The sequence below is a fragment of the Stegostoma tigrinum genome, chromosome 11 (assembly GCF_030684315.1).
Source record: "Stegostoma tigrinum isolate sSteTig4 chromosome 11, sSteTig4.hap1, whole genome shotgun sequence".
In the NCBI taxonomy this organism is placed as follows: Eukaryota; Metazoa; Chordata; class Chondrichthyes; order Orectolobiformes; family Stegostomatidae; genus Stegostoma; species Stegostoma tigrinum.
The window spans coordinates 20,831,970-20,844,962 of NC_081364.1; the positions used below are offsets into that span (position 1 = coordinate 20,831,970).

Consider the following 12,993-nt stretch of genomic DNA (forward strand, 5'->3'; position numbering starts at 1 on the left):
GAAGCGGATTGATGAAGACAAAGTGGTAGATGTTTTCTACATAGACTTCAGCAAGGTATTCAATAAGGTTCCACATGGTTGGCTAGTTAGCAAGGTTAGCTCACACCGAATCCAGGAAGAGATAGCCAACAGGATAGAAAATTGGTTGAAAGTATGAGACAGAGGGTGGTGGTAGAGGGTTGCTTTTCAGATTGGTGGCCTGTGACCAGCTGTGTGCTGAGTCCACTGCTTTTTGTCATTTATATAAATGATTTGGATGTGAATATAAGAGGTATAGTTGGTAAATTTGCACATGACACTAAAATTGGTGGTGTAGTTGACAATGAAGAAGGTTATTTCAGCGAACTACTGGATAAACAATTCAGAGAGATGTGAAGCATTGCATTTTGTAATTGCAAATCAGGGCAGAATATATACAGTTAATCATAGAATCACGGAATCATAGACTCTGTAAAGTGTAGAAACAGGCTATTTGACCCATTGACCCTCCTAACAGCATCCCACCCACATCGACCCCAAGTTACACCTGTAACCCCGCATTTTCAGTGGGTAATCCAGCTAGCCTGCACATCCTGGACACTATGGGCAATTTAGCATGGCCAATCCACCTAAGCTGCATATTTTTGGACTGTGGGAGGAAACTGGAGCACATGAAGGAAACACATGCAGATACAGGGAGAAAGTGCAAACTCCACATAGACAGTCGCCGAAGGGTGGAATTGAACCCAGGTCCCTGGTGCTGTGAGACAGCAGTGCTAATCACTGAGCCACGATGTCGCCCATAATGGTAGGGCCTTATGGAGTGTTGCCAAATAAAAGGACCTGGCGTGCAGCTGCATAACTCCTTGAAAGTGGAGTCGCAGGTAGACAGGGTGGTAAAGGAGAGGTTTGGCACGCTTGCCTTCATTGGTCAGTGCATTGAGTATAAGAGTTGGGATGTCATGTTGCAGCTGTACAGGACACTGGTGAGGCCACTTTCAGAATAGTGTGTTCAATTCTGGTCTCCCAGCTATAGCAAACAAATTGTTGAACTTGAAAGGATTCAGAAAAAATTTACAAGGATGTTGGAGGGATTGGAGGGTTTGAGGCCTTTAGAGAGAGGCTGAATAGGCTGGGGCTTTTGTTCCCTGGACAGTCGGAGGCTATGGGATGGCCTTATAGAGGTTTATATCCAAGAGGGGAATGGCCAGGGTCTTTTTCCTAGGATAGGGGATTTTTCCCGGTAGTGGGCATAGACTTAAGATGAGCTGGGGAAGATTTAAAAGGGACCTGAGGGGCAACCCCCACCCTGGCTCCTCACCTGCGCTCACCTTCACTAGCTCTAACCCCGCCTCTTTGACCTGTCTGTCTCCTCTCACCCTATCTTCTCTTTTATCCATCTTCTATCTGCCTACCCCTGTCTCCCTATTTATTTCAGAATCCCCTTCCCCCAGCCCATTTCTGAAGAAGGGTCCTAACCCGAAATGTCAAGCTTTCCTGCTCCTCTGCTGCTGCTTGGCCTGATGTGTTCATCCAGCTTCCCAACGTGATAGTAAGCAAGGATGTACACATCTAAAAAACTTAGACAGAGGCAATCAGGTTGCATTGCAGAGGATGTGCACTAGGCGAGATCAACATTAGCAAGATCATTTTTATTTGTGGCTCGAGAGTCCGTTCATCAGTCTAATTACAGCTGGAAAGAAGCTGCTCCTGAACCTGCTCGTGCATCTGTTCAGGCTTCAGTATCTTCTGCCTGACAGGAGACATTGTAGGAGATCATTACCAAGGTGTGACAGGTCTTTGATGATGTTGGCAGCCTTTCTGCAGCAGCAAGCCATGTTAAGTGGAGTCCATGGATGGAAGGTTGACTTCTGTGATGGTTTGGTCTGTGCACACCATATTCTGTAGATTTTTTTTTACAGTCCTGGTGACAGCAGTTGCCATAACAGGCCGTTATACACCCAGACAGGATGCTTTCAGTTTGCATTTGTAGAAGTTGGTGAGGGTCCTTGCGGACATGCTAAATTTCTTGAGCCAGCTGCGGAAGAAGAGGCGTTGTTGTGTTTTCTTGACTGTTGCATCTACGTGAGAAGTCCAGGACAGGTTGTCGGTTATCATCACTCCAAGGAACTTGACAGTCATCACCCTCTCAACTTCAGTACCATTGATGTAGATGGGGGCGTGTTCTCCTTTCTTCTTTTTGAAGTCAATGATCAGTTCTTTAGTTTTGCCGATGTTAAGAGAGATTGTTCTCATTGCACCATATCACCAAGCACTATCTCCCTTTTGTATTTTGGCTCGTCGTTGTCAGGTATTTGTACTACTACGGTGGTGTTATCAGCAAACCCGTAGATGACGCTCAATCAGAATTTGGCAACACAGTCATGAATGCAGAGGGAGTACAGTGGGGGGTTGAGGATGCGTCCTTAGGGGCCTCCAGTGTCGAGTCTCATTATGGAGGAGGTACAGTTAACCAACTTCATTGATTGTGGTCTGTGGGTCAGAAAGCCGAGGATCCAGTTGCAGAGGGCTGAGGTGAGACCAAGGTCATGGAATTTTGAGATTTGTCTGGAGGGGATAATGGTGTTGAAGGTGGAGCTGTAGTCAATAAGCAGGAGCCTGACATAGGTGTCCTTGTTGTCTAGATGTTCCAGGGATAAGTGCAGGGCTAGGGATATGGCATTCATTATGGACCTGTTACATCAGTAGGCAAATAATAGGGGATCAAAGCAAGCTGGGAGACTGGAGTTGATGTGGGCCATGACCAACTTCCTGGCAGTAGTCGATAAGGCGCATTGCATATGCTTTCTTAGGTACAGAGATGATGATGGTCTTCTTGAAGCAGTTGGGGGCTTCAGCATGTAGGAGGAAAAGGTTAAAGATTTGGTGAATACCTCCACCAGTTGGTCCACAGAGAATCAGAGTGCTTGCCCTGAGTCACCATCTGGGCCTGTCGCTTTCCTTCATTTGACTACGAGGAAGACCAATCTGACATCTGCATTTGGTCCATATCCCTCTAAATCTTGCTGTCCTTGTCCAAATATCTTTTGAATGTTGTAATTGTACCTGCACCTACTATTTCCTCTGGCATTTCATTTCACAAATGAACCACCCTCTGTGTGTGTGCAGCTAGGCTTTTCATATGACAGAAGACTCGTGAAATCTGTAAGGTCCTGACAATGGTGAGTGCCTCAACCTCAATGACAGAACAATTCCCTGTGAAAGGCACCTCTAGATCACAGTTGCATAATTAATTTTTCACAATTCTGTGGATTCGCCTGATTTATCAAGTCTGTCATGTCGGGGTTGGCAGTGTTTTAATCTTCCATTGCAAAGAATGTCATTTTAGAGTCAATTTTACTCCAAGAGACATCACTTTTCTTTCCCAAAAGATACTCTGATGCCATCTTCACCCCACTCGTGAATCTTGCTTATCAACAATACCTTTATCAAACTGTTTGCGAGGGACGCTTGCAATGAGGTACGCATGAAAGAAACCAACACTCCCCCTAGCATGTCAATGCAGTTATTAGCTGGTCACTATGCACCCGGCAAGAGGACACTCACGAGACTGACAGCAAATTCAGAATCATGACTGAAGTATTGTGCAAAACTATTCATCGTAAAATGCAGGTGTATTTCCACTGTGCTTTTGTATGTATTACAGTGATACATACTGCCCATTAAAGAGTAGCTTCATAACTCAAGATTTTCAATTAACACTGGTGCCCAACAGTTGTTAAATTAACAAGTGCTTCCAGTCAGCATATTCCAAAGATGTTATATTAAACCAGTTTCCTTATGTGCCATAAAATGAAAATTTGCGTTCACCATAGTTCAACAACTTGTTCAACATTCTTTAACCTGAAAATATATTCCAAGCCAATCACAGGTGCATTATCAAATAAAATCTGAAAAGCCATAAGAGATCTTTGGTTAGATGACAAAAAGAAACCTGACTAAAAAGGGAGGTTTTAAAGGTCAGCATTGAAGGAAAGCAGAGGTGGAAATGTTTCAGGGGAGAATTTTAGAGCTTAGCTATTTAACTACTGAAAGCATGGCGAACCAACAATGGAGCAAGAAAAAACATCAGATTTTTCAGAAACTCAGAATCAGAGGACCTTAGATAGCCAAGATGGTGGTGGGGAAATTCCAGGTATGGACAGATTTTAAAACAAGTATGAGACATGACAAAATTGAGACATTACTTGATCGAGGAATATTAGAGGTCGGCAAGCTCAAGGACAAAGAGTTGACAGGAATTTAGATTTAGCCAACAATATTATGGATGACCTCAAGCTAATGAAGATTTGTAAGCATTTGATCAGACCAGGAGTGTTTTTGAATAGGCAAGTCAAAAGGTAGCCAAGATATAATCAAGGATTTCAGAAAATGAGTGAAGGCGTGGTTGAAGTCAGACAATCTTTGATATGGTACAAATCTGTGATGATCATATCTAGATCAAACATGACACCAAGGTTGTCACCTGCCTGGTTCAGTTTCAGACAGTGCTTAGGAGAGGGATGTTATCAGTGGTTTAAAAAAAGATGCTGTCTTGAGGACTGAAAACAATGTCTTCTACTTTTCCATCATTTGGTTGGAGTAAACATCGAGTCAGATGTCAGATACAAAGTCTAGAGTCATTTAAGCAACAGTGGAAGGATTGACAGAGGTACTTGTGAGGTAAAAATGGCTGCACACACATAGAATCTCTCATTGCAACAGCCTATGAAGGTTTACCTGCAAAATTCAAAACCTTTCAAGTTCAAAATGTTCCAGTTTGGTGCCTCTTATTGATGTACTTCTCAAAAAGTGCTTAATCTAGATGATTACATAAAGGACACAGCAAAGAAACATGACTAAACTGAGGGACAGCAAGAACTGCAGATGCTAGAGTCAGAGATAATACAGTATGGAGCTGGAGAAGCACAGCAGGCCAGGCAGCATCAGAGGAGCAGGAATGTTGAGGTTTTGGGTTGGTACCCTTCTTTAGAAATGGCGAAGGGAAAGGGAGTTCAGAAATAGTGAGAAGAGAGGTGAGGCTGGGGAAGGTAGGTGGGATAGGGATAGGTGAGTGCAGGCTAGTGTGAGTGCAAGATAGGTGAGTACGTGGTGGGGACTGGTCAGTGAGGTGGGTGGGGCAGATAGGTGGGAGAAAAAAATGGACAGGTTGTGTCAGGTCAAGGAGGCAGGGATGAGAGGGAGGTTGGACGAATCAGCGGTTGTTGCAGCTTCTGAGGGTTCCCTGTCAAATCTAGCCAAACCAACTGGTTGGGTTGGGGTTCCCTGTGAATCAACAATGCTCAAATGTCATCACATGGGCTGCTACCACAAACCAACTCATTGTTAGCCACTAACAGAGCCCGTTGGCAGCTATTGATTCTCTCAGGCTGACTTCTACCTATTTCACTTAACCGTGCAACAGTTTTTCTCCCTCTCTGGACTCCACCTCCACCTATTGTTTAGTCCTTCCCTCTTCCCCCACCCCTCCTTCAGCGTAAGCTTTTGCTAGCAACAATCAGTTCAGAAGGGTCACTAGACCCAAGATGCTAACTCTGCTTTCTCTCCAGGGATGCTATCAGACTTGCTGAGGTTTTCCAGCAATTTCTGATTTTATTGCCAGTGTGTCGCTTAAATACCACAAGTTGAGAAAGCCAGTTTAGTGAACTTACTAACATGCATTTAAGTCTTTTAAATCAATCTGTTTGGTTATGTTATGACATATCTCTAGAGCAAATGGGTCTCAAACCTGGAGCTTCTGGTGTAGAGGCGGGTATATTACAATAGAAGCATTCAATTACTTAATCTGTGCAGCTAATTAAAGGATTTAATGGATAGATGTTTGCTATGATTGATGAACACTTAAAACATTGTCAAGCCAGCAGTTATATGAAATATCTAACAGGCAGTGATGCTATAATGGATCTGGCATAGCTTGCTTGTTTTCCCTATAAATGGAAGTTATCTATATGTCTCTTCTTTTAATTTAATGGAATGTTGTGTGATTATGAATTACTTGGCCAGTTAAACTAGCATGTCATTATCATTTTCCTTTTCTTTGGTCAAATCCAGACTCCAAATTGTCTTCTGTGACAGTTTGGTAATTGATCACTCAGAGAAGGCTGAGTAGGAAGCTCCCAAATAATAGAGGCAACGTTTGACATTGTCTGAAATTGAGAATGGAACAAAGTTTTGAGACAGTGGCCTGTGATTGAGACAGCTTTACTGAATTAATCTAATCAGGGCAAGGCCAACCAGTGACTGAAAAATATAAAGAAAACAATTGAATACAATCATCAACAGGCAAACTTCGGGGTTTTAGCATCATAAGGGGGAGACTATTCAGCCTTTAGTTTTGAGTAATCCTGTTGAAATATTAAATATTTACCCTTTTCTGTGTAAAAGCAGTGTGTTTTGTGTTTGACATGTGAGAGACATTACATCATGTGTCATAAAACATCTTCAAAGGAGGTTCCTCAAAATTGTTCTAAAATTAATTTCACTATTATTTCACTTAATGGGTACATAATTGCTACTGCTCATTTTGTTATAGCAACTGAATGTTCTTGTGTGATTCACAGTTTTTTTTTCTTACATTCATTTTAAATTCATCAGAGACAAAACCATCACCACAAGAATGACCTTCATCACAGGGCTGCCAATGTTAATACTTTTCTTCAGTGTAAACATTCATTGTCAAGATAACTATGATGATCCATTTGCTACACCTCCACGACAACGACGTATTCGTACACCCTTAGAGTCTGATCTATATAGATTCTTTCCCAGACAGTGTGCTCAAGAATGCCGTTGCACACCATCATTTCCTTTGGCTATGTACTGTGACAATCGAAAACTCAAATATGTGCCCGATGTCCCAGCACATGTGCGGTATCTGTATCTTCAGGTCAACGAAATTGAAAGTGTGCCAGAAAACGCCTTCATCAATGCAACATTGCTTCAAGAAATTAATCTTAGTCACAATAAATTGAAATCTTCTAAGATACCCAAAGGTGTGTTTGGAAAGCTCCAAAATCTGATTGGCCTTAACTTGGATCACAACAAACTTGAAGAAGTTCCAGTTCCACTACCTAAAACTCTTCAAAGACTTACTTTGGGTTTCAACCAGATTAGTAAACTGCCTGCTGACAATTTTCGTACATTAACTAATGTAACAATTCTGGATCTGAGCAATAACAAACTTCCTGATGGCGCTGTTAAGGGAAATTACCTCGGAAAAATGAAGAGCCTCTTACAGTTAAACTTGCACAGCAACAAGCTTAAATCCATGCCTGGAGATCTTCCAACTTCTCTGCTGCAACTTTCAGTTGAAAATAACTCTATATCATCTATTCCAGAAAATTACTTCAGAAAAACTCCAAACCTCATCTCATTAAGGATGACATACAATAAGCTGAAACAAGTACCATACAGTGTGTTCAATCTCTCGAATTTATTGGAACTGAATGTAGGGCACAACCAACTGTCTGAAACCTTCTACGTTTCAAGGCAACTAGAGCATCTGTACCTCAACAATAACCACTTTACAAGTATGAGAAATGTTACGTTACATTTTCAGTAATTCAAAGTCATAATTAACTTTTAAAAATAAGCAAGATTTGTTCTTACTAAGTTACTTGATAATGTAGTGATTAAGGTATTATACTTAAATTGCTATGGCAGTAGTTTGAAGTCAAAGAAAGTACATGGGATTCGGTCTTGATTTTCAGTTCTGTGCATTCGTTCACAGCCACTTTATACAAAGAGAAAGTTAAATGTGTCTTGCTATGCAATAATTTCACTATCCTTTGATTCAGCTACAAAATCTCAGTGTCAGACTGCAAGCTGTTCCCCTGCAATGCTGAATCAGCCCACTTCTGCCCTGTGTTCTTTGCTGTGCTCTGCTCCTCCAAACCAGCAACTACTACTGTACCAAACCCTAATCCAATGATGTTACCCTTCTTGCTGCTATGCGCTGAGTGCATCCCAACGCTCTCCTCACCCCAATCAAACTTTCTGAAGTGATGGGGATTGTCCACAACTATGACATTTTACCAGTGGATAATTCGCTTGCTCGACAGCAAACCAGCCTTTCAATTAGCAGCATCTCAATATTGCAAGGACACTTGAACAGTGCTAGCCCACTTCCTCCCTGACGTGTCATAAATATTGTGGCCAGAACGTCTGTGTGGCAGTAAAATCTTAATTCGGAACTGTGTAGGCCATTTGGCATCGCAAACCTGCTCTGCTTTTAAACAAAATCTTGGCTGATCTGACTGGTTTTAAATCTTTTGCCCTGTCTGTAGCCCATAACACTTGACTCAAAGAACAAAAAGAAACAAAACACAGTACAGCACATGAACAGGCCCTTCAGTCCACCAAGGCTAGGCCAACACATGATGCCTTTCTTAAGTAAAAACGTTTTGCTGCGACACTGTCTATATCCCTCTATTCCCTGGCTATTCACATATCGGTCAAGATGCCCTTCTTATCGTTGCTATGGTATCCACATCCACACCTCCTGTGGCTGCGCATTCCAGGTATTTACCAGCCATGGTGTAAAAAGTGTTCCTCTCACAGAAAGTCATTGAGTCACACTGCATAGAAACAGATCCTTCAGCCCAACTCATCCATCCTGACCAGGTATTCTAAACTGAACTACTTCCATTTACCTGTATTTGGCCCATATCTACTTAACCTTTCCCCATCTATGTATCTACCCAAATGTCTTTTAAAATGTTGCAATTGTACTCACCTCTACCACTTCCTCTGGTAGCTCATTCCATTCTCGCACCACCCTCTGTGTGAAAAAGTTGTCCCTCAGGGTCCTTTTAATTCTTTCCCTTCTCACCTTAAACCAATGCCCTCTAGTTTTGGACTCCTCTACCCTGGGGAAAAGACCTCTCAAGGTACCTTATCTACACCTGTCATGATTTTATAACTTCTATAACGTGACTCCTCAGCCTCCTACGCTCCAAGGAAACAAGTCTAAGCCTATCCAGCCTCTGCTTATAACTCAAACTCTCCAGTCCTGATAGCATCTTTGTAAATCTTTTTTGCACCCTTTCCAGCTTAATAATGTCCTTCCTCTCGCTAGGCGACCAAAATTGTATGCACTATTCCAAATGTGGCCTCACTAATGTTTTATACAGACAGAATATGACATCCCAACTCCGATAATCAATGCCCTGATTGATGAAGGCAAGTGTATCAAGCGCCTTCTTCACCACCCTGTCTACCTGTGACAGCACTTTCAACTCCCTTAACTTTACTGCCCTTTACCTTAAACCTATGACCCCATTTAATTGACTTCTCTACCCTAGTGAAAAGATTCTGACTATGCATTCTATTTAGACCTCTCATAATTTTATAACTTCAATCAGGTCGTCATTCATCTTTCAACATTCAAGTGAAAACAAATTAAGTTTGTCCAATCTCCCTCATAGCTAATACCCTCTGAGCCAGGCAACGTCCTTGTAAACCATTTCCATGCCCTACCCAAACCGTCCACATTCTTCTGATAGTGTGACAACCAGAACTGTACACAATATCCCAAATGTAGCCTAACTATAATTCTAAACTGTTGCAATGTGACTTGCCAAATTTTTTTAGTGTATGCCCTGAACAATGAAGGCAAGCATGCCATATGTTTTCTTGACCACTTTATCAATCATGTTGCCACCTTCAGGGAACCATGGAGCTGTATGGCTAGATATCTCTGTACATTGATGGTATTAAAGGTAACGCCATTTACTGTATAATTCCTTCTTGCATTAGATCTTCCAAAATGCATCACCTTGCATTTTTCTGGATTGAACGCAATCTGCTGCTATTTCTCCACCAACATCTCTGGCCTATCTATATCATGCTATATCTGCTGGCAATCTACCTCACTATCTGCAGCTTCCCCCAATATTTGTGTCATCTGAAAACTTTTTGATCAAATCATCTAAATTCACCTTGAAATCATTTATATACATTGCCAACGATTGGGGTCCCAGGAGTGACCTCTGCCGAATGCCACTGGTCACAGATCTCCAATCTGAAAAGCACCCTTCGACCGCTACTCTCTGTCTTCTTTGACTAAGCCAGATTGTGTCCATCTTACCAGCTCACCACAGATCCTATGTGACTTCACTTTTTGTATCAGCCTACCATGATGCCATGTCAAAGGCTTAGCTGAAGTCCGTACAGTTAAGATCCATGGCCCTGCCCTCATCAATCAACTTTGTCATTTCCTCTATCAAATTTGTGGGATACAACCTTCTCCACTCAAAGCAATGCTGCTTATTGCTAATAAACCTATACTATTCCAAATGTGAGTAAATCCTAAGCCTAAGAATCTTCTCCATAATTTCTCTACCACTGACATAAGGTTCACCAGCCTGTAATTTCCCAGATTATCCCCGCTGACCTTTTTAAATAAACAGCTAACGTTGGCTATTCTCCAGTCCTCTGTCTAAAGAAGAAAGATAGTTTTTGTACAAGGTCCCAACAATTACTCATCTGACTCCCTCAGCATTCTGGAATAGTCCTAACAGGTCCTAGGGACTTGTCGACCTTAATGCTTTCAAAACACCTAACACAACCTTTTTTTTTAATAAGGACATGTCCTAGAATATCAGCATACTCTCCCAGGGCTCACCATTCACCACGTCCTTCTCCCTTATGAATACCGATGCAAAGTATTCATGAAGGATTGCATGCACTTTCTCTGGCTCAAAATATAATTCTCTACTTTGTTCTTAAATGGACCTACACTTCCCCTAACTACCCACTTCCTCCTTATACACGTATAAAACACCTTGAGATTTTCCTTGATCATATTTGCCAGACATTTCACATTCTATTTTAGCCCTCCTAACTCCTTGTTTGAGTTCTTTTCTGCTTTCTTTGTATTATTTGAGAGCTCTGTCTGTCTTCAGTTTTCTTATCCTTACATATGTGTTTTCTTTTCTTCCTGACTAAGCTCTCAATTTCTCTTGTCACCCAAAGTTCCTGAATCTTGCCATTCTTATCCTTCATTTTCACAGGAAATGCTGGTGCTGAACTCTAATCAACTGGCTTTTAACAGATTCCCACACACCAAATGTGTATTTACTCTCTAACAGCATCCCCCAAGCTACATTCCCCAGTTCATGCCTAATATTTTCATGGTTAGCCTTCTATCTATTTAATACTTTCACCCAGAGACTACTCTTGTCCTGATCCATAAATAACTTAAAACTTATAGAATCATGGTCAATGATGTTCACCCCACTGAAACTTTAATCACCTGGCCAGGCTTGTTTCCCCATCCCAGGTTTAGTATGACTCCTTCCATGTTGGACTAGTTATCTATTGTTTCAAAAAAACTGTTCTTGACAAACATATCAAATTTCCCTCTATCCAAGCCCCTGGCACTAAGTCAGTCACAGTCAATACAGGGAAAGTTAAAATTACCTACCATGACAACCTTGTTGTTCTTACGTTTTTCCACAACAATTTCAATTGACTCCTTTTTGTCAATCAAAAATTGGTCTAGCTTTGACTTTAAATACAGTCAATGATCTGGTCTCCATTGCTGTCTGGAAAAGATGATTTTAAACACTATTGACCCTCTGAAGAGGCAAATTTCTTCTAAACAACACTCTGAATGAAAGATCCTTTATTTTAAATTTTTGCCCCAGCTCTAGATTTTCCCATGAGGAAAAATATCCAGACTTACACCTGTCAAATTTCCTCAGAATCTTACGTATTTGAGTTAGATAATTTCTCGTTCTTCTACATGCCACGTGCTTAGACCCACCTTGCCCAACCTTTCCTTATAAAGCAAATGCCTCATCTCAGCAGCAAGGCTTATTAATCCTTACAAAATGCTTCTAATACAAATATGTCCCTTATTAACAAAGAGGGCCTAAACAGTACTGAAATACTCCAAGTGCAATTTCACAAATACCCAGTGGTGCAATTTCCCAGTACTGGTGCAACAAGACTTCTGTACTTTAACAGTGCATTCATCGTACAATAAAGGCCAACATTTGATTTCCCTTTCCAAATACTTGCTGTATCTCCATACCAACAATTTATGATTTATAGACAAGGTCAGCCAGGACTGTCTGCAATCTAGCATTTTACAGTATCTCTCCACTTATTTAAATTTAAATATTCTGTTTTTCTTTACTTCATGACAAAGCAGACAACTGCACATTTTCCCACATTTCACTCCACCAGCCCAATTCTGTCCTTGCATTTTGCCTGTGTACATCATTCTGCAAACTTTTTGAATCACCTTTACATTTTCCTTTCATATCTATATTTGTACAATCAGTACATTTGTATTATCAGCAAATCGACAGTAAATCACAAAGGCTCTTCCAACATCATCATCTAAACCCATAATCTTTACCGTTTAGAAGGGTACGGGCAGCTGGTGCAAGGGAACTCCACAACCTGCAAGTTCACCTCCAAGCCACATGCCATCCTGACATGGAACTACATTGCCATTTCTTTGTTGTCATTGCGTAGAAATCCTGAAACTCCTTTCCTAAAAGCATTGTGTTGAACCCCTACTTCTAAAGCAGTATAGCAGTAAAAGAAGGCTGCTCACCACCATTTTCTCTGAAACAATTAGGGACAGGAAAGCTAACATGTGGAACATGCTTAAAGAAATAAAAAATGTGACGATACAGTCAGATCTTTCATCCAAATAGTTAGGTACTTAGCTACAGAGTCTACGAGCCATATGCATTTCCCTGCATTAAAGAGAGACAATTGGTTATACGTAGCTTGAGGGGCCGCACTTTGCAAGCTTGAAGAACAGCACCATTCTGCAACAAACTCGAGCCAACTGAGTTAACCAACTACCACAAAATAGTAATAAAGAATGACCATAGCATACTTGTATATTCAGAGACAAGTGGGAATATAACTCGAGAGGTACCACTCTTATCAGGCCAGGGTCGGGGCGGGGGCATGGTGAAGCAAAGCAGCAGACCTCCATGAGCTATCACAAGTCATTAATGATAAATCGTA

The 12,993-nt window shown here is 41.4% G+C and overlaps 2 protein-coding genes across 3 annotated transcripts in view; one reads left to right on the forward strand and one right to left on the reverse strand.

The window, feature by feature from the left end:
- The window catches only part of cenpp (centromere protein P), a 307,375-nt gene that overhangs the window by 184,105 nt on the left and 110,277 nt on the right, over positions 1-12,993 (reverse strand). The window lies entirely within an intron of this gene.
- omd (osteomodulin) overlaps positions 1-12,993 on the forward strand; it is a 35,726-nt gene that overhangs the window by 10,563 nt on the left and 12,170 nt on the right. For both annotated transcript variants that reach the window (XM_048547321.2, XM_048547322.2), the window contains one exon: positions 6,595-7,529. In XM_048547321.2, the coding sequence (XP_048403278.1) occupies positions 6,595-7,529 (935 nt within the window). The remainder of the gene's footprint in view (positions 1-6,594; positions 7,530-12,993) is intronic.